Source organism: Falco punctatus, assembly GCF_963210335.1.
Source record: "Falco punctatus genome assembly, chromosome: 6".
NCBI classification, from domain to species: Eukaryota; Metazoa; Chordata; class Aves; order Falconiformes; family Falconidae; genus Falco; species Falco punctatus.
Genome location: NC_137585.1, coordinates 29,300,542 through 29,320,277, shown reverse-complemented (window position 1 = coordinate 29,320,277; position 19,736 = coordinate 29,300,542). Strand labels below are relative to the sequence as shown.

General features: G+C 42.7%; 2 protein-coding genes across 5 annotated transcripts in view; one reads left to right on the top strand and one right to left on the bottom strand.

Moving 5' to 3' along the window:
- Positions 1-6,207, top strand: part of KIAA1549 — a 172,476-nt gene extending 166,269 nt beyond the window's left edge. For 2 of the 4 annotated variants that reach the window (XM_080393555.1, XM_080393554.1), the window contains one exon: positions 1,633-6,207. In XM_080393555.1, coding sequence (XP_080249681.1) covers positions 1,633-1,887 — 255 coding nt within the window. In that variant the 3' untranslated portion in view covers positions 1,888-6,207. Of the gene's footprint in view, positions 1-55; positions 141-1,632 lie in introns of all 4 variants that reach the window. The other 2 variants (XR_013929140.1, XM_080393556.1) reach the window with 2 other exon arrangements.
- On the bottom strand, positions 2,241-19,236 carry TMEM213 (transmembrane protein 213). The gene is made up of 3 exons (XM_080393578.1): positions 18,983-19,236; positions 16,617-16,682; positions 2,241-15,177 (listed from the first exon to the last, which is right to left on the bottom strand). The coding sequence occupies exons 1-3, from the start codon at positions 19,062-19,064 to the stop codon at positions 15,008-15,010; spliced, it is 318 nt and encodes a 105-aa protein (XP_080249704.1). The 5' UTR covers positions 19,065-19,236; the 3' UTR covers positions 2,241-15,007.
- Between the last annotated feature and the right edge of the window lie 500 nt (positions 19,237-19,736).

Sequence of the window (19,736 nt, the reverse complement as noted above, 5' to 3'; positions counted from 1 at the left end):
AAACCCACGGAGTACTTGTCAGGTTTGCTAACTCTAGACTGCACATATGAATTAGTTTCAGGTTTCACTGCCGAATGAATAATTCTGAACAATCAAGAGACCCATTCATTCCTTTCTGATACTAAAATCGCCTCTGTTTTGTAAGTAGTAAGACAGGATGTTCCTTGGAAAACCTTCTTTACCTGTCATTCTTCTATCAAAGCCTCCTTTTCCTCCTAATCTCTCTCCCCAAATTAACTGTGTAAATGAGTGCTGTACATGAGCTGTGCAAGAGAGTCAGAATCTACTATTAGTTCTACTTCATACAAAATGGCTTAGATTTTATTCATTTGTATTATGAGAGATGTTAAGGATCATACTCATGCATTTGTGTTCCCTACACATGGCTGCCACAGTCACACTAGGTCCCCCTTATCCTTCCCAAGCTCTGCTTTGTAATCCCTCCATTCCCCTCCCCCTCACCCCCAAATCCTCTTCTAGCTGACCTTGCTGTCCTTTCTTCCCTCATCAGATTGCTTTCTCTGCTACCACTTAAGGCTTATCCACAGAGAAAGATAGTGATCATTAAATTGTGCTAACTGTGATCTGAACTTGCTGCAGCTAGCTGCTCCTGGTCCCCAGCGCAGACCCTTTGAAAGGGGATTATGCTGCTTTGCTCCCAGTTGTGCATTCAGCAGGGTGTGTTCGAGTCCTTTGTGTCCGGTGTTTCCTTCTGGCTGTCTCTCAGCCTTCAGCAATACGAGGCAAGAGGCAATGCTTGCTTTAGGGATGTCAGCTGGAATTTAGATTTTCAAAATGTACCTTGTTTGTGTATATACTGGGAGCCAGTGCTGTCACCTGGTGTACTGTAAATCCATGCTTTGTTTTAGTGTAAGCAGATTATTTTTTTCCAGATAGACAAGCCCATAAACTCAGGTTTCTGTTTTGTTTCTCTCTTGTTTTGTTAGAAAATGTATGTTACTGAACAAATGCAGAATTAACCTCTTTCTACCCTGAAACAGTGATTGTCCCAAATCTGGGATAGTGTTTCTCAGATAGGTAAAACAGCTGTTGAGTATAGAAAAATCTAATCTTTCCAATTTGAATAACTTTCTCCTGCTGCTGCTTTTGTTGACCATGTTTTCCTGGGCACTGGTCAGTCACAGGGTCCTCAGAAGTGCACTATCTGAACAGGCAAGCCAGGCAGAGAAGGGGAAGGTGAAAGCAGTAGTGTCTTTATTTATAAATATTATGGAGAAATGACAGCTGAGAGTGATTTGCCTGTTGTCTCTTAGGAAGTGATGCAAAGGCAAGGAAAGAGAAGCCTATTCTGCTGGCTTCCAGTTCTGTGTTTTTATTCCAGACTTCTGAACCTAAACATACCATAGATTAGAAGGGGGGTCAGACTTCTTAATGGATGCTCAAAGAGATTTTGAAAAATCCCTGAACTTGAGGCAGTCCAATTTTTGTGTACCCTTGTTTTGTGCTCCATAAGAGGAATCACTCATGCATACAACAGAAGAACAGTGGCAGCAGATAGAAGCATCTCCATGTTGCTTTCCCTCTGTTCTTTGCCTTTTTGCTTTCTTGTTTTTTTTCTGGGATTATCATGTTTGTTCACAGAGTACAATAATGCTTTCTACCTTTTTCCAGACGCGTATGCCTGGACACCAAGAATATTCCTCCTCACCAGTATTCCAGATGCCGAGGACTTCAGCCAGGCAGCCCTCAGCACCCCCTGCTCAGCTTCCACACAACAGCCTTCAGGGCCAGGGCCTTTGCTACACCACCAGTTCCACTGAGGACCTCCAGCCAGGTCACTCTTCAGCCTCTCTCATCAAAGCAATTAGAGAAGAACTTCTACGACTCTCTCAGAAACAGACAACAGTGCAGAACTTCCATAGTTGATTTAGCATTCCCTTGCAAATCTGCCAGGTATCTGCTTCCTATGGAAGCAAAGACTTAGAGGAAATCAGCAATGTTGTTCTCTCAAAAGAATGAACTTTCACAGCTCTTGTGACAGCACTCTGGAAAATATGAAAAAGGCAGCAAAAATGAGGATAGTAAGGAGAGATGGGGGACAAACAGTGAAAATCATCAGTGTCATCACAAGTAATATTAATTAATCTGCTAATATTACGGTGCTCCTCTTCTCTCCCTACCCTCATTCAACCTAACTCGTAAGTAAAATCTTAAGTCAAGATCTCAACTCTCCAGCAACAAAAAAAATCACGGGAACAAACTCCAAGTCTGATAGACTCCTGAGGAAGTAGGTGAAGGTTTGAATAAACCAAGATGACATTTTGCAAGAGATTACAAGTATTCTGATCTCTCCAGTGCTTATGGGGAACTGGTTTGTGTTGTGTTCTGCAAGATTACAAACTGTATCAGCTAGAAGGTGTTGAAGGTGTGATCCTACATACGAATCACTTTGGTTGTCAGAAACAATGGGACTACTTAGAATAAATGTCTTTATGAGCAGCTTGTAACAAACTGGAACAATAATTGTTACAGCTCTATGCTTCCGAATGGAGCTACCCTCTGCACTCTTCCTTGTTTTCCTTCTGGTGCTGAAGCTTCAAGTGTTCCTTCATCTTCAATGTTTGCAAAGTGAAACATTGGCCTTGTATAACTAGGAAAATATCTGTAGACTCATTCAGGCTGGAAAAACAAAGCAAAGCATCCAAACAGAAAGGGCTTGGTATTTATTTTGTTTTAAAATTATTGAAAACTGGGAGAGAAACACTCAGCCACAGTTGAATTTGGGGAAATACGTATGTGCATCTTTAAAAAATATATTAACCTGCTCTTGCAAGACCAGCGATAAAATATTGCCACTCTGTATTTTGCTTTGTGGACAGAAACCAATCCAGCCTGACTGGTACAGGGTCACCAGCATTACGTTATAAATTGATGTCCTAACTCATTGCTTATGTTTGGATCTGGATAATTTTAGTGAAAGTCAGTGACAGTTTAGAGCATTAACATAGGCTTAGATTTGAGATTTTGAGACAGTTTCTATATTTATATTTGTTTCCACTGTCCCTTTGGACAAAGGGTAAGCATTATCCCCATGGTAAGAATGGTATGTGCCATGGAACTGTTTGTCACTGTTTTTTCCAGAGTTTTAATTTAACATTAGCTATGAATTTACTAATATTTGGCCATTGCATAACTGTAACTGACAATAATACATACAGAAATTTTACTTAAGTCATGATTTGTTGGAGCGTTTTTATTTTCAGATCAGACTGAACTAAAGCTAACAAACTGGCACAGAGATGGAGGGTAAGCTCAATGTTTGTGAGGAGGCTTGGGAGCCTTGCCCTAGAAAAATGAAAAACAAAACTATTTGGTGCTACAGCGTGGTTATTTCAAACACTAGCAGATGGTAGTGGTAAAAGGTCTAAGAACAGTAGTCCACCAAAGAGATCATTGGGCAGATCTTCGGGGTGGGGTTGCATTTGCCTTGCTTACTGGGATAGGAATGGCATTGGTACAACACAGGTGTATAGCACTGGTATGGTGTGGTGGTCTTTGGCTACCAAATCTGTTCCTGGTTCTAGTGCACAGTTCAACAATTGTAACAGGTCTAACTCAGACTGAACTGAAAACAGGTAGGAGGACACCATGGAAGAACCCATGCACCTTGTTCATGAAGTGTGTACATAATACCCATTGCCCAAGCAAAAACTAGGAAGCAACTGACTGCTCACTGATGTGGGGAAAAAAGGTGGTGTGTTTCCCCTCTTCATCAGGAAGCTCAGTTGTTTTTCTGTTTACAAAAGGCTGTAGGAAATGTTTTGAGAAACTTACTATAGTGAAGTAGTCTAATTTTCGGTTCCCTGGCCAATACTTAAATCCTTCATGGGTATACTGGTTGAGGTTTGAATGGAGTCAGAACACCAGCATGGTTGTGAACAGTGGTACCAACCAACAACATAGATTGTTATGTTTGGAATTTTTTAAGCTTTTTATGTGATAATCACTTCTAGAATAAAAATAAAGAAGCATTTATTGTCTGCCAAGTGTGTAAACAAGGACGTTGCCAAATACTCCTGCAAAATGTCAGGTTTTGCAGAATCAAGAATTTATCAGGCAATGTTCATTTGGTCTTTTTGACAATGTTGAAGACTGACTGTTCCTAAGTGTTCCCATTGAAACCATCTCTTTCAGAGCCAACATCCTTCTCCTGCTTAATTCTGCAGTGAGGTCAGAGGCCAGCACTTATAATATTAGCATGTTACTGTGACTTCATTTCAAGAAAATGTGGGCTTCTAGAAAGTAAGTTCATTGTTTGACTGCTGGTCCCAGCTATTTAGAAGGAATATGAAATAAGAGCTTTGAAAATTAGAGGTACTTAAGTAATTTCTCATTCATTTTTGCTAGTGATGGTGATGCTATTGTGATACTCCATCTTTTTATGTTTGGAAAAATAACTTTTTCAGTCCCAAATCTTGTGAAGAATATGGGACACAGGACAAAGACATACTGGTAAATAAAGGAGGCTGTCTGATGTAAAAAACCCTCTCTAAAACTGTACAAGTTCATGGAGCAGGACAGTAAAATATAAGGAGTCAGAAAGTTGTGTTTGGAAGTTACTGCCTGATCCACAGGTTCACAGAAAGTGGTATGGCATAGTCTGTATCTTCATAGAGTAAAAAAAGTAATGTAAAAGGCACCAGTTCCAAGTCTGGTCTTAACAAGGGAGACCCACACTTCACTTTCTGCAGCTACAGGAGAAGCTGAGTTTTTCATGTGCTACGAAAGGACTCTGTGGGATGCATGTGCCAAAACGTGTCTTTCCGCTAGGGAATTCAGGGGAAAAAGTCTGTGAGTTTCTGCATCCCCATGTGCTTGAGCTCTTTTGCCAGTTTTTTTTTTTTTATTGCCCTATTAAAAGGGGGATGGAGAACAACCCACAAACCTTTTTTTCTGAAACTTAAAGTATCCTAAATTTAAGTATCTGTTAAAGAATCTACCAGTTTCTGAAAACACTGATCAGATGGAAGCTGGTACAGGCACAGAAAGCTGTTACCAACAGTTACATCCATTTCCATGACTAAACCATCTGGTTCATGGAATTCTCAGCCTCTTCTCTTCCTTCACAATTTTCCTTGACATTTGTGTTTAGTCTGTGTTTAGTTTGGCATATAGAAGTACTTGGCGAGATGAGAGCTATGTAATTTAGCTTGGTTGGTTTGCTTTTCCTTTTCATGGCCAAGTTGTTGACCTCTAGCCTGATTCTTGGTTATCTTTGGAGCTAAGGGAAACTTTACAATTATTTTTCACGCACTCAGATTGAATGGTGGGGCACGCCTCAGTACTGTAAAGTATTTTCTACCAGGATGTAACGCATGGTCCTGTCAGTGACAATGGGCATGAGACTCGGAGGAAAACCTTGCCTTTAGGAGTGACTAGCATAGGTGCTGGACTCACAACGTTAAATATGCACACTTTGAAGCAGTAAGTGGAATTTCACTGACCCTTTGCAACGTACTGTGCTTGCAGTGGTTTGGAACAGGCTTCATGTATAGTGGTTGGAGAGCAGCAGCATTGCACAAGATCTGTATATCACCTCCGCACCCAAATTGGCGAGTAGTTAGCTACGCCAGTGTCATGCACCTTTATGCATGCTCATAAATACATAAATAGATTCATCCTGCAAAAGTGCGTGTTCCTACCATGTGCTGAAGCTAGTGCCTTTAAATCAGACCACTGACAGCAGGGTTACAGCATTATCTTAGAAAGGCTGTTTACAGGGATCATAACTTCCCAAGAACCAAAACAGCTGATGCTGTTGTGTGTTAACTCACAGCTTGAAAACACCTAAGGAAGGTGGATTACGCACAGAAGCTATTATGTATTCGAGCCCAAGTGAAGTCACCAGTTTTGTGGTGTGGATGGTAGCAGGTAGCTGAACTAACTTTTTAAAATATTTTTTTTAAACTCTTTATCCTCACTACATTCTCCCCTTTTCCAACTTTAACAATTTTTCAGCTCCAGGAAGAAATGGACATTTCCCATTCCATGCTTTGTCTAGCAGTTCTTTGTTAACAGGTGCCAGTCCTTGAAAAAAAAAAAAAAAAAAAACAACAACCCTATTGTGGCAGAGAGCTTTGAAGTGACAGGATGAAGAACATTTATGACTTTGAGGTGGGAACATGTTGCAGGCCATATTTTTGCAGCAGCAAAGAAATAAATGGATTTAAAAAAAAAAAAAGAAAACACCTGTTTGGTGTTTTCTGAATATGGACAAAAAGCTGGAAATGGATTAAAACAAAAATGATGAGATGTGATTATCAGAAGGAAAAGGAGAGCAACCAGGACTCCAGGACCACCTGTGACAGTGCACTAAAAAAGAGAAAATCCTGGCGGGGCTCCCCCTACCTCCACTCAAGCTGATTCCATACCACAGCCCCTCTTCTGTGCAGACCTTCACGAATCGCAATGCTCATTTGTACAAGCGAGGAACATCTCTCAGCAGTGAGACTCCCCAAAACAGTTCACCAAGGCTGTAGAGATTCTCCAGGACTGCTTAGATGTGCCTAGAGAAATGCAGCAGCTTTTAAGTGCTTAAATGTGGATATAAAAATCCATTTCCTTTTTGTGGTGGGAATCTTTTCCTGCTTCCTGTTATATTTTATTTTAAAATGGGGGGAAAGCCTTGGGGATGTATCCTGTTGTCACCAGTCTGTTGTCATTCATGTATTCCACTATCTGTACGTCCTAAATACTGAGGAAGCAGAAATTAGGAGTAAAAGTTTTTGGCTGATGAAGATTCTCTGTAATTTTGCAGTATTTTGGTGTGAATGCACTGGAGTGCTGGAAAAGTCTGGTATCGCTCGTATAGTGAGGGTCCCTTGAAATGCAGCTTGTGTCAGAAAGAGGACTGTAAACATTTTCTTCTGTATCTCTGGCACTAATTCAGTGAGGGCAGAACAAGCTCAGCTCATACCAATAGGACTGGTAATTCAGATCCAAATGTTGGTCTACATATTGTCCCTGGTTGCATCTGCATGGCTTCCACTGAAAAACATTTAGTTGTGTGTCTAATTTGGGAGGAGAATTTATCCTACAAATTCTTCAGCACAGTTTGGGATGCACTTGGCAAGACGTGTCTAGCTTTGACGTACAAGTCCTAGGGTGAGTTTACTCACCCTGAGAATAAGAAACTTGAAAAGCATAAATCCTGTGGAGTTCCACTGCCTTCGTAAAGAGACTTTTCCGGAGTAGAGCTGCAGTCCTGTGAATCCCACTGAAGACTGATAGATGATAAAAAAAAAAGTTACATTAGTACTAGAAAAATACACATTTCTTTGCACTTCATAGTTTGTAGAGCTGGAATGTTTTGTCTTGATTTCATGTTACTTTTTCTTGATACTCTTTACACTTAAAGTATGTATTTTCCTTTGTAATGGCCACTCCTGTTTAGTTTTGAGTAGTTCTTACTCCATAACTGGAATTTATGTTTAGGCTGTTACATCTTGCCTTAATCAGAATAAAATGTTGGCACATTTGAACAGAATGCTCTGATGAGTCTTTTGAAATGAATGCTAAACCCCCACGGATCCCTGACGTGATGGTTTTCAGGTTCACTTACAGTAATCCTCTTATTGCCACATGCAAAGCAGGCGAAGGAAATGTGAATTAAGGGAGTAGAAAAGAGACTGAAAGATGAAAATTATTGTTTTGCATTTCCAATTATATTCTAACGTACACACTTCTTAAGAGCTCTGTTATGTTTCCATGAAAACTTCTCTAAGATTTCCACCCCAAGGCTTCTCGGAAGTTGTTTTTCTCATCCAGGCTGTTTGAACGTTTTGGTGCTGTGCATGATTTAAAAGTGGGAGCTGGATATTGTCTCGTGTTTCAGGAAGAAATGCTTATATTCAAGGAAAATTAATGCAGTGTTGTGTTTGGCAATGTGCTGCGCTCTTTTGGTCCTGAAATGCTGATCTGAAAGAAACTTGACTAAAGAAGTAGGAATTTAAAAACTACTGCAATGATAAAAGCTTCCTGATATTTTATTTTTGGACTTAAGGAAGCAGGAGAAAGAATTGTAGATTAGCCACTATTAGTAGTACTTCAGCAGAGTTGCTAAATATGAAGTTGTTGAAATTTGGCACAATACAGGCGATCTGGGCATCCACCATCTCATGAACTGATAACCAGATTGTTGGTCCACGCTATTTGTGGATAAAATGGTTTCAGGTAAGGTGCCTTGCATTTTGTGTGGAGTAATTCCTGTCAAGCATTTCCATGGATGGGAAGTTGATCCTTATAATCGTTGATCCTTATGATAGCTTCTGTCTTCAGGCTTGATGATGGCAGCTTTAAACAAGATCACTTCAGAAATTCAAGATGAGAAATGAGGAATCTCCTGTTTAGGGAATTTGTAGATGAGTGGTCACGTATTTATGTTATTGCTACATCTTCCTATACTTTGCTGCCATGTGGAAGAAAATCTGATAGGGCGCTGGAAACTCCATTTTTGCTTTTGCAGAGTAGAACTGCAAAGAAGTCAAGAGAAGTTGTCACTTCCAGCAGCCAGCATCACCGATGCAATACTGCCTACAATCTTACTTCTGCCTGGGAGCAGAGCGCAGTGTTTCCCACAGCTTTGCACTGAAGCAGCACTCAACGCTAGTGCCAATGAGAATTATTTATTCTTCTTTATTTAAGGATAAACTAGTGTCCCTTACCTAACGTTATCACATGTCTGTAGGAGATGTTAGTGTAGCTCAGCTGAAGCATGGTGATTCCCTCATATCTTTGAGGCCAGAGAGTTGCCACATTAGAACTGAATGTTGTTGGACTGATCTGGTGTAAATACACAGTATGTAGAAATGCCATGAAGGAGAAACAGTCTGGCAGAGATCGCTTTGCAGGTGTCTCCCTTCTCTTCCCCCATTTAGACGAAGCAGACAGAACTGTAGAGGACCTGAAGAAGTACTGTAACTTTTGTTCCAGAAGGTAACACTGAAAATCTAATTTGGCTTCATATTTAATCATGTGATCTGGAAACTACAAGCTAAGAAAGGTGGTTTGGGTTCTCCCAGTGACTCGCCAGCTGCAGCTCTATTGTTTTGTCTTTATTAGATAAATCAAAGAGACTGGGAAAGCCACTGACAGGGCATTAATAAAAAGAACTTGGTGAAGAGAAGCCATCAGAAAAGAGGCAGAGCTTACAGAAATGCAATCAACTGGAGGTCGATTTGGTTTCCAGTTCTCCACTGGAAAGGAAAGAGAAGGAGAGGACAAGGCAGGTCTTCTGGGTTGTTGCAATCAATGTTGGGCACACCTGTGGGCAGGGAATGAAGGAAAGAAACACAGTGTATTGAGTAAATAGCAACTAGTAAAGGTAAAGCAGAAATGGGTAGATGGAAGGTACAGCCACCAAAGAACACAGAGGCAGGAGAAAGTTTAGCTAGGACTTGGGGATTAGGGAAATGTCTTCTATATGCTTGCCTTGAGAAGTAAAGCCACTCATATGGCATAGTTGAAGGCTGACACACTGTTTAAGTTGGTGCACAAACTCAGTAGTGAAGATGTGAAATTTATGGAAAATGAGATTAATAGGAGAGAGAAGGGTGGGAGGAAACTGGAACAATTGTAATTACAAGGGAAAAGTTGAAAAGAAAAAGTCATAGGAGGGTGTTATTGCATGAAACTATCTGCAGTCCTCCAGGGATTAATTTCAAAATGCCAGGGGGAATAGCTGCTGCAAGAGAGCTCAGTTCTGTATCAAAAGGGTGCTGTGTTTCACCTGTGAACTGGGCAGGGGATGGGGAAGGGAGGATTGCGGTGGGCAGTGTGGTTTTTATCTTCTTTCCCAAACACCTGCCCCTGGGAGGCAGAACTGGACTAGAGGGACCTTTGCTCCCACCTTGCTGTTGCAACAACATGAGAAAGGTCTGTACACCCTGTGGCATCTTCATCCAAATTAGGTTATAAATTGCCCCAGGCTCTTTTGGTTCCCTCAAGCGGCAAAACAAATTGTGGTGGGGACCTTTGGAGAGACACAGAAATGGAGGGATTTGGGGCTGATGCAACGTAAATGGTGTTTAGTTCATGCTGTCCCCAAAACGTGTGTCTGGAGGCTTGCACATGGAAGGCGTGACTTTACCACATGTAGTGGCAGGGGGAGAAAAGGTAGATTTTTGCAGTTAGCTTAGTTTTTTAGCTCTTAGAGCGAAGGGTGCTATGACAAGCAGGGTGTGGGGTTGGGAACAGAGCTTTGTTTGCTGGTCACTGAGACTGGACACTTTTCCCCTGTGACTGCAGAGAGGCTTTCTTTTTAGAGGGAGAAGTCAGTTCTGGGGGAGTTATATGTCAGCATAAAACTGACATAGGAGCCCATAAATCATTATTTCTGATAGGCAAGCAAAATGGTTAACTGAATGTGCCTCTAGATTTCACATTGTCAGATTGGACAGGAAAAGTCTGCATGTATCGTAGAGTCGTGGTTTTTCCAAGCTGTTTGCAGACTTGGGAGACAATACTGCATTGTTTATCCTGTGTTTATTTCCAGGAGGCTATTACAAAAAAGACTTGGAAATAAGCTCTTTAAAAAAAATGCATATTTGATTCTGGAACAGAAACCTACAGCCAGGTTTGAATTCTACCATAGATGCTGATATCACAAAATTAGCAGGATCTGAAGCGTATGGATGAGAGAGGGTGATTGCTTCCCAAGAATGCTTGTATTTCATTCCTTGGCTGCAATTAATTACAGTAATTTTTTGAAATCCTGGGGTTTGTAATGGCTTTATCAAAATTCCTACAGAGTCCCAGTACAGAGCACCTTTTCTTATGAATTTAACCTCTGTCTTTTCTCTGTGTGTTTCATGCAAGTAGGAAGCTCTGATGCTTGCCAGTTCTCATCCCTCTAGTGATTTTGCAAAGTGTAATCATTGTAAAGTGCAATTGCTTAATATGTAGCTCATTCACTAAAACCCCAAGGATAAAGGAAGTGAGTAATGTGAATCATTACCAGAGCATTGGTGTCTAAAAAGATGAAGAGTCATGCATCAAGTACCAATCCATTTAGTCTTGAGTTAGGAATTAAAAAAAAAAACAAACACTAGGCAGATGTGAGCGATATTATCTTCAGGCAAATTAAAGGAGTTGTCCTGGAATGCTGTGCTGCTGCTAATGTTTTTCTTTTTTGGCATTAGGAGTGCTGATCAGTTCCGTATCCCTACTGCTCTGTCAGAGATGCTTGTAGACCAGCAGCTTTCCCAGGTGCCATCTGCATCTCTCTTTCGTTTCCAGGCACTATATACCTTCATGCCACAGCCATCCAGGTTTTGACCTTTTTTTTTTTTTTTTGCTTTTCTTTGTACTCAATCATATGAGCTGGAATAGATTTCTTTTCTTCACTGGAATGAGATGGAGCTTTTTGTTCCAAGGACTTAGAATTAGGTTGGATGGATAATGTACTATAAATGACTGGACTGTTAACATTTTTATTGTTCTGAGAGAGTAGTTTTCAGCTTAATAGGTGATATAAGCTATCATTCTATTTTTTACATGTTTTGGCATGTATGAGAGCCTAAACCAGCTTAGTGCTACAGCGTGACGTTCACTGTATGTAGCTGAAGGGGCATCAAGGTTTAACACAGGTGAAATAATTATGCACCTTGATAAATCGGGAGTTATGTTTTGCTTCCAAGGTTTTCTGTGGGAACAAAAATGACAGGCTTCCTGAATTACAATGAAAAAACCCCAGACAAAGAAACAAGGCATGTGCTGGATGTGTGTGTAGCTCCCTTGAGGTCAACAGGACTTGGGCACGATTATACTAGTTGGGGATCTGCTATTAGAGATACTATAATGTCAGTGATATTATTAGGAATATGAAATAGTAGACAATACATGAGTACCCCACTCCGTGACATTGCTTGTGGACCACATTTATAAGGCATTGTACTGGAACCTCACCTTTAATTTGTGCATCAAAACCAGACCACAGCCTTGTAATGTGATTTGATAACTCTTAAAATAGATGTTATAACCACAGGCTGTGTTACTGTGTATTTCCTAGCTAAAAACATTCTAGGAAATGCAACAGTGGACCACAGATAATCTTTAGATTATATGTATTGTAAATCAGGTACGTATAATCCATTTCTTCATACTAATTTTTGTCTTTAAATCAATTTTGCAAGTCTTTTGAATGCAACTTTTTTATTATGCACTTTCTGTAACTATTAACAAGCCCCTGAAACACAGACAACGCCATCAGGGCTTTTCTCTTCCTTTTGCATGGTGCATTCATTGCTTTGCATTGTACTTGTGATTGTCTGCCATGCCTAGGATCAGTACAACACATAGCATGTGCCTCGGAGAGTCTCTTTAATATTTTAATTTTTTGTACTGTGTTGTATAGGAACAGACAGGATGTTTATATCGGGTAGCCTTTGAGCTTTTGGGGTGCCACCACTTTGTTTAGGGATCCTGAACACACTGGAAGCAGTAATATGTTCATGGAATTCAGTACAGGACTACATTTTTCTAAATGCCCCAGTCCATTTCATAGGAAGTCAAATGACTTGAAAAGAAGCTATAAATCAAACCTGGCTGTGTCAGATGTCAAAGTAGGTGATGCAGTAAGGCAACAGAACTTGTATTTGGATCAGAGTCGCTGGTCTAGAAAAAGCATATGTGTCACAGCAGTAATGACTTATAAGATACCCATTTGTGTACCTGATATTGGTGACACTTGCGTATCACCCTTGAACATAGGTATACAAAATCCTTGGGAGCATTACATTATGTTAAAAACTGTGGGGGTTTTCTTTTTTTCCACAGTTTGGCTGAGCTGGGAATTCTCAACAGAAGCTGTGAGAAAGAAAACTTGAGATTTAAGTCTACCGCATTCCTTGAAGGTAGCTGCACACAAGCAGTCTGTTTTGGAGAGTGTGTAAAACAAACAAGCTGTGCTTTTAAAGGCAGGCTTTAGGAAGACCCCCAGAATTGCCCAGCTGTTTTGAAGCTAGTTTGTGCGTGTTGTGCTGGGCGATAGGACATCTAGAACTTGCATCATGCACCTAACTCTTCAGACTGGAATAGATTTACTTCTGTGACTGGCTGCATCCATACGCTCATAGCCTTAACCAAGGAAATGCAAAAGCTATGAAACATATCCCCTCAGTGGTGTAAACCAGTGGCATATCCACCAGGGATTTCTGTGTTCCCATCCAGGAGAATGATCTCCGTAAGACCGGAGAACTGTAGGAAGAGCTCTGCAGAAGGTAGACACTAAGAAGATTTTTTCACAGTATCTTATCTTATTGCTTTCAGGCCAATGCATATTTTCCACTATTAAAACTAATATTTGTAGGTAGAAGATTTGTCGTACATTGGTGACTGTAGTAGTTATTAACTGTCAACGCAATTCTTCAGTCAACGCCAACAGTAAGATGTAGAGTCCTTTGTTTCTGTAAGTTTGTACAAATATGAGTTGGGGTTTTTTGTGGGAAGAAGTAGTTGTCTGGTCCAACATGGAGATTTGTCTTACTAAAATTAGTTTTGATTGTTGTATGTTGAAATGTTGAAATTTTTTTATTAATTGAGCAATTCTTTGTGATCATCTACTACTAGTAGTATGGTGCATGTAAAAAGGAAAACAAAACAAACAAAACAGTTTTAAAAGGCACAAAAGAATTAACCCCTTCCCTTTCAAAACTTTCTTTCCTGATGCTGGCATCTCTGCTCAGCATTTCACTTCAGAAGTCATTTTGTGTTAAGTGATACTAACAGAGAAGGATGCCTCTTCCTCAGTGTCTGATGTACCCATTCCTGTTGGTGGTGGATATTTGATATGGGACGACTGCCCATTGCTCTGAAATGGCAGAGTTGTCCTGACCGAAGTGTCTAGGATGCCAGAATCAATCTGAAGAATCTTAAACTAATTTGTATCTTTTCTAACTGGAAAAGTTACGCATTGATAAGGTGAAGGGAGGTTTTAATGATATTTAGATTTTAGACAAAAATCTTCAATAGAGCTTTCTTTGGTTAAAAGTAACTTTGTTTCGTTCCAGTTGGTCTCTAAGAGGTTTGCTAATCCTGGATATGTCTAGATGGGTTTAATGCTGAATTATTGTTTTAATAATGGATAGGAATCAAACTGGTGCAACTGCCCCAAACCAGACAGTTTGACTGCACTGAGGCAAACCCTCCTGCATTAATATTTCTTGTTAGAATCATGCTTCTAAAAATTTGAGTTGGGTAACTGCTTACCAGTATAAGCTTTGTCAGTATAAACCAGTTAGTGAGAATCTTTCCATAAATAAGAATATTTATTATGATCTTGCATAAATAGGAACAGTTTTGTGCATGGGCTTGCCGCAGTTCAGCTTGGCTTAGTTACTCAGGCAGTTGCAAGCTGGACAAATACAACCAATGTTTAATTCCTATGAAACAGTTCACACACAAACTGCACTGGAAAAACTAGTTTTAATTTCAAACCAGCCCAAACAATCCTTACGTTTCCATAACAGAGTTTTCACTGGTATCAGTTAATAGACTTCAAAATCCCACAGGTGAGTGTGCAGGACTCGGGATAATCAAGTGAGTTACATCAGCTTACAGGTGTAACCAGCCTGTAGCTTAGTAATGGATCTGGTAACATCGATCCTCCAGAAAATAACTTTATTTGCCCACTTTCTGTTTCAAAATCAAAGGTTATGTATGGGTTGTCTTAAGGCAATACACTATAGACTGGTAAGTGGTCCTTCGGCATCTGATCACTGCTGGCTCGCTTACAGCAAGCGCGAAAGGGCTCGGGGGAGAGGTGTTCTGTGCACTGTGGGACATACATGGGGACTTGCCTGCTCCACACCTTGCCTGGCAGCTCTGACCTGCCAGGGAGGATAAAGCCCCAGCAGGTGCCCTGCTTAGATCCAGCCTTTTTTGGCTGAAGATACTTTCGCTTTCTATTTTGTTTCTTAGGAAGTGATCGAAATGCTTTGTCACTCTGTCTGCACCTCACTGCTCCTGGGTGCTGCTGCTTGCCTCTGCTTCAGGCCACCAAATATTTGGGTTCGTCAGGCCGGAGTTTCATGACCTTGTCCACACAGAGCAGGATGAGAGTCAGAAACCAGAGGCTCCAGCCGACAGCCGCCGCGATCCATCCATAATCATCCATGCCTGTCGGGCAGCACATGGCCACTTGTGTGCAGAAGTTCACGTCTGGTGGAGAAGAAACAAAGTGAGCTCATGGGAGGCTAAGTATGTAACAAGTTTCCTTTGCTAGAAGGCAGATGAGACAGTGACTCCACTGTCTGTCCTGTGGCCTGTCACTCTGCCTTGGCATCTTTCCCCTAAGCCTGGCTGTTAACCTGGGGGACAACAATGTTCAGCTTCATCTGTGTGTCTTCAAGACTCTGTCATCCCTGTCTGGCCAAACGCCTGAGCTGCCTCTCTTACCACTGTGCCCACCATTACGGAAATCTTTTAAAACACCTACTTAGCATCTCCTCAGTTGGTTTTAGGAATGGTATATGATAGAAATAGGTAGGTAAAATTAAAAATAAACCCAGGATAGAGAAACTTTCATGTGAGAGAGTAAGAGGATCTCTAGCAGAGACACCTTCAGCAGGATCTCCAGTAGTTCAGATACGCAATACCTCTGCTTGCAATAAGCAGCAGTGGCTGCTTTCTGCTGGGATGTTAACTGTGACTTGCGTGTAACAACTGCAAAAGACACCACCAGTGGGGGATCCCTGGTTTACGCATTTAAAAATGAAAAAAAATTTAACAATTCCATGTATTTTTTCCTGCACTTTTAACATCGTCCTTTTGTTTAAATCAGTCCAATTTCCTAGAGTCAGTTAAGAAATATATCATCAGTTGATTAATTTATGCTGTTATTTAAAGGCACCTGCTGTACTTTTTCCATTACAAGGGTACAGTGGAGATACCCAGCTCTGCATCCTGGGCGGTAATGTGGAAATATCAAAGGGAGGCTGGAGGACCATGGCATCTTGACCCCTTGGCCTGGAATAGAAGCTGAGGGTGAGACCCCAGTACCCAGGAGAGCCGAGTCAGCTGGAACCACCTTGCAGCTACATGCGTTGCGTGTTGATGCACATGAGGCTTGTCAGCTGTGAAAAGCAAATGCCTCCTGAGCTTGGCACGGGGCAGCCAACCTCTTGCACGTTTCCAGGGAAAAGGTAAGTGCATGCTTTGAAGCAGCATACAACTATTGGTATATGTACTATATTTTCGGAAATGCAAGACTGTGGGGTATCTGACGTGTGGGACAGAGGATGACTCTGGGAGGACTGGCAGGATCTCAGTTTGCCTGGGACTGGCTGTTCGGCGAAGAGCTGGTAGGATGGGGGTAAGAAGGCCCTCTAGGGAATCCACATTGTGCCTAGAGGCAGGCAGTCGGGCAGGGAGCTTTAGGATGCATAAATTAGCTATGAATTAGTCTGTTCAAAGCTGAATGTAACTAAGATATTATTCTGGACATGCCAATGGAGGAACCTTAGAAATGCATCCTGGAGTTTTCGTCCACAATGGTAGCCATAACAACAGCTAAATACTTTTCCCCAACAGCCTTCTAGTCACCTGTGTAGCCTCATCACCGGGCTTTGTCATGGTAGTAATGATTTAAGAAGACTTACTAAAGCATGGTGCTTCGTACTCAGTTGTGAGCATGGAGCTTGTTGAAACATTGGAGATGTCTTCAGCTGCCAGAAGGAAAGCACAAGGAGAAAAGGCAAACTGGATTAGAAAAGCAATACTGGGCATCAAGCATGGAAATCTGAAAGCCATTGTCCTGCAGAGATCTGTAGGATGGAAACAACTTGGAGAAAATAAGTTTCTGCCCTTAAACATTGCTGCATCAGGTTGTGCTTTCTCATCCTGCCACTGTCAACACAGGCTCTAGGCAGACCTGCTCTAGCAGCAGCCATCAGGAGCAGCTGAATCACTGTGCCTCTGCCTGAGTATGACCCTGGTGAGCCGTTTACACAGAGTTCAAATCAACCATTGTCCTTTCCCAGGCTACAAGAGAAGAATGAGCAAGGACTGAAATGAGAGCGAGCATTCAGTGGCATGGGGACATCCATAATCAGCGAGCTGGTCATTACCTCCTTTCGCCTGTAGAAAAATCCCAGTAACTCCAGAGTGCAAAGGAGTCTGGAAGAGCCCAGGGCTGAGCCCATCCGTGCAAGCCTCAGCAGATCCACAACAGCCTCAATGGGAAGCTTTGGCTTTGCTGTAGTTCAGGCACAGCTGTGTCTGAAACCGTTCTGACTGGGCTCCAGTTCAGGCCAGCACGATAACCAGCTCAGGTTGGAAAATACAATATACAGAAAAATGTAAGGGGGGGTGGGGAGTGGGACAGGGGCTTCACTGAAGGTTTTGCTTCTTTATTCTGCTTCCTACCCAGGATAAAACCACACATGCATGCTGGCACAGCTCTGTGACTGGTCTCCAGCCCTCCAAATGTGTACGTGGTGTCACAAGGCAAAACCCCCTCAGACCTCCTAATACCTGCCTTGCCCCTCAGCTTCAGCATGCACCTTGCAGCACTGCGGGGTCGGATGCAAGGACAGCTGCAGGACAACTGCGTGGGGAAAGCACAAGCTGCTGTGGTCCCTGGGCATTAACAGCGGCCTGTCTTCTGCTGCAGAAGGGAGGGAGTCAAGTATCTCCTCCTGTGCCACTATGAGCAGTACAGTTGCAGTTCAGCCGGGTGAAGTATTCCCTGGGGAGACACATGAAAAGCAACTGGAGAGGCTACAGGAGTAAGGGCCCCCGCTGCATGCAGGTGGAGGGGCTCCAATGTGCTGCTTCTCCAAAGACCAAGCAGAAGCCGAGAGAATAATTTCCAGTCAGGCCATCACTCAGCTGATAATTTGGAGGGTGATAGACAGAAAAAAAAGCTTGATTTGACTGAAGACTTCAAAACAATGGCCCAGGTTTAGTTTCAGCTCAGAAAAACAAACCAGAACAAGACCTTTGACCAAACCTTTCCTTTGGGTTTGGTATTTTCCAAGTAACAGCAAGTAAATTGAGATTATCTTTCAGGAGATGTCCCTCTTGGGGTCACCCGCTGTTGCCCAGCTTTTCATTTTGAGCAGACCGGCCGTCAGCAAGACCAGAGCTTTCCTTAGGCCGCTGCCACACTGCGAGGGGGTCCCCAGGCAGCCTGCTCCAGAGAAGGGTCTGACTACTCCCCATCCCTCTTTCTGAGTCCACTAGGACTTGCTGAATGACCTTGGCCAAGCCCATCATTTTTCTCGGTTAATAAGTACCTCATGGGAGCGCTGGGAAGAATCGTTAAAAGCTGTGTATGACCTGCGGAAGGAAGCGCTGCAGAATGCTGAGTGTTGGTTCGTGTTGATAGACTGTGCAGCCCAAACGACAGGCTGTCAAAGCTAACCCATCTTCAAACATCTGGCAGGTCTCACCTGGTGCTGATCTACAAATGCAGGCAGTAGCCTGGTGGGAAAGGAGCAGCTCCCAGGTCTCATTTACGTTTTGTTTTTAGGCACCTTCTACAATTAAGGGGGCACCGAAGCCAGGTTTCCTGCAAAAAGCACCTAATAAGAGCTAAACTGGACTGCAGGGAGCCTCTTGAGTGGCATTTCAAACGGCCTCTCGCTTCAGCAAGCACGGGAAGGCCCAGTAACGGTGGTCCCCTATCTCCCTGCCATCCAGCGGAGCAACCTGCAGCTCAGTCGCATTTGCAGTGGATCTGTAAACAGCTGGCCAGAGCACATCTCTTCAGAAAGATGATGTGATCAATCACATCCACTAATTCTCATTAACATTAATCTTTACACTTTTTTAGATGAGAGAAGGTAGTCACCTTATTTAAAAAAAAAAAAAAAAACAAAAAACAAACAACCCCCCCCCCCAAAAAAAAAAAAAAAAAAAACAAACACCCAGATTGCTGTCAGCAGCATATATATTTAGGTATTGAGAGGCATTGGGGGTAAAGGCAGGGTGTAGAAACTGGAGCAGAAAAGAAGAGAAATACCTGCTGTGCAAGGATACCAGAGCGCGGTGGTGAAGAGGAGCGCAGCGAAGGCTGCCCAGGGCTCGCGGGGGAAGCGCTGCATGCCGGGGGTCCGCGCCGGCTGCACAGACCCTGTCGCTGGCAGCTCCGGTTCAGCAGATCCTCACTGAAGCTCAGAGAGCTGGTGTGCGGGGCAGAGGGTGGAGCGAAGGAGCTCCCTGCTGCCAGGACACCTTGAACTTTCCTGCCACAACCGGGTGGAGAAAGAGAAGGGCTCCGACCAAAACAGCTCCAGCAGGAGGTGGATGTCAGCGCTGGGGCAGGCAGAAGGGCCCCTGAAGGTCAAGCCTGAAGGTTTTTCCCCAGGATCCACTGCAGCTGGAGGGAGGAAAAGCCTCCAAAGCCAGCGGAGTCCCAGGCAGCTTCTGTCTTCCAAATCTCCTTTTGATCCTGCAAAGCTGGTCTAATAGAGCTGGAAAGGGGTAGAGGATCAGGGTAGAGAATTTGTCTCCCTGTTTGGCTTTGATTTTGCATGTTTGTTGGCTTGACCTCCCCCAAAACTGCCCAGCGGTGATGTTTTTTTCAAAGGGATTCTCTGTGGAAGCCTAAGAAAAAGCAATCTTTGGTCACGCTGGTACAGTAGCTGCTGAGTTAATGGGCACGTTTCCACCAAGAAATGGGATGGAACCAGTTGCTTTGTGTAGGCTACCAGCAGCTATTAGACAGTAGGAACAGCCTTTCCTTGAGGACCTGTGCAGTTATGGGCTGGGATCAG

What these genes read in the sequence shown, in the direction of transcription:
- TMEM213 (XM_080393578.1), bottom strand. Translation starts at nt 19,064, where the DNA reads ATGCAGCGCTTCCCCCGCGAGCCCTGGGCAGCCTTCGCTGCGCTCCTC. An exon ending in CTGGTATCCTTGCACAGCAG is followed by an intron (nt 16,683 to 18,982) that starts GTATTTCTCTTC and finishes TCCTTCTGGCAG; the next exon opens with CTGAAGACATCTCCAATGTT. An exon ending in GTACGAAGCACCATGCTTTA is followed by an intron (nt 15,178 to 16,616) that starts GTAAGTCTTCTT and finishes CTTCTCCACCAG; the next exon opens with ACGTGAACTTCTGCACACAA.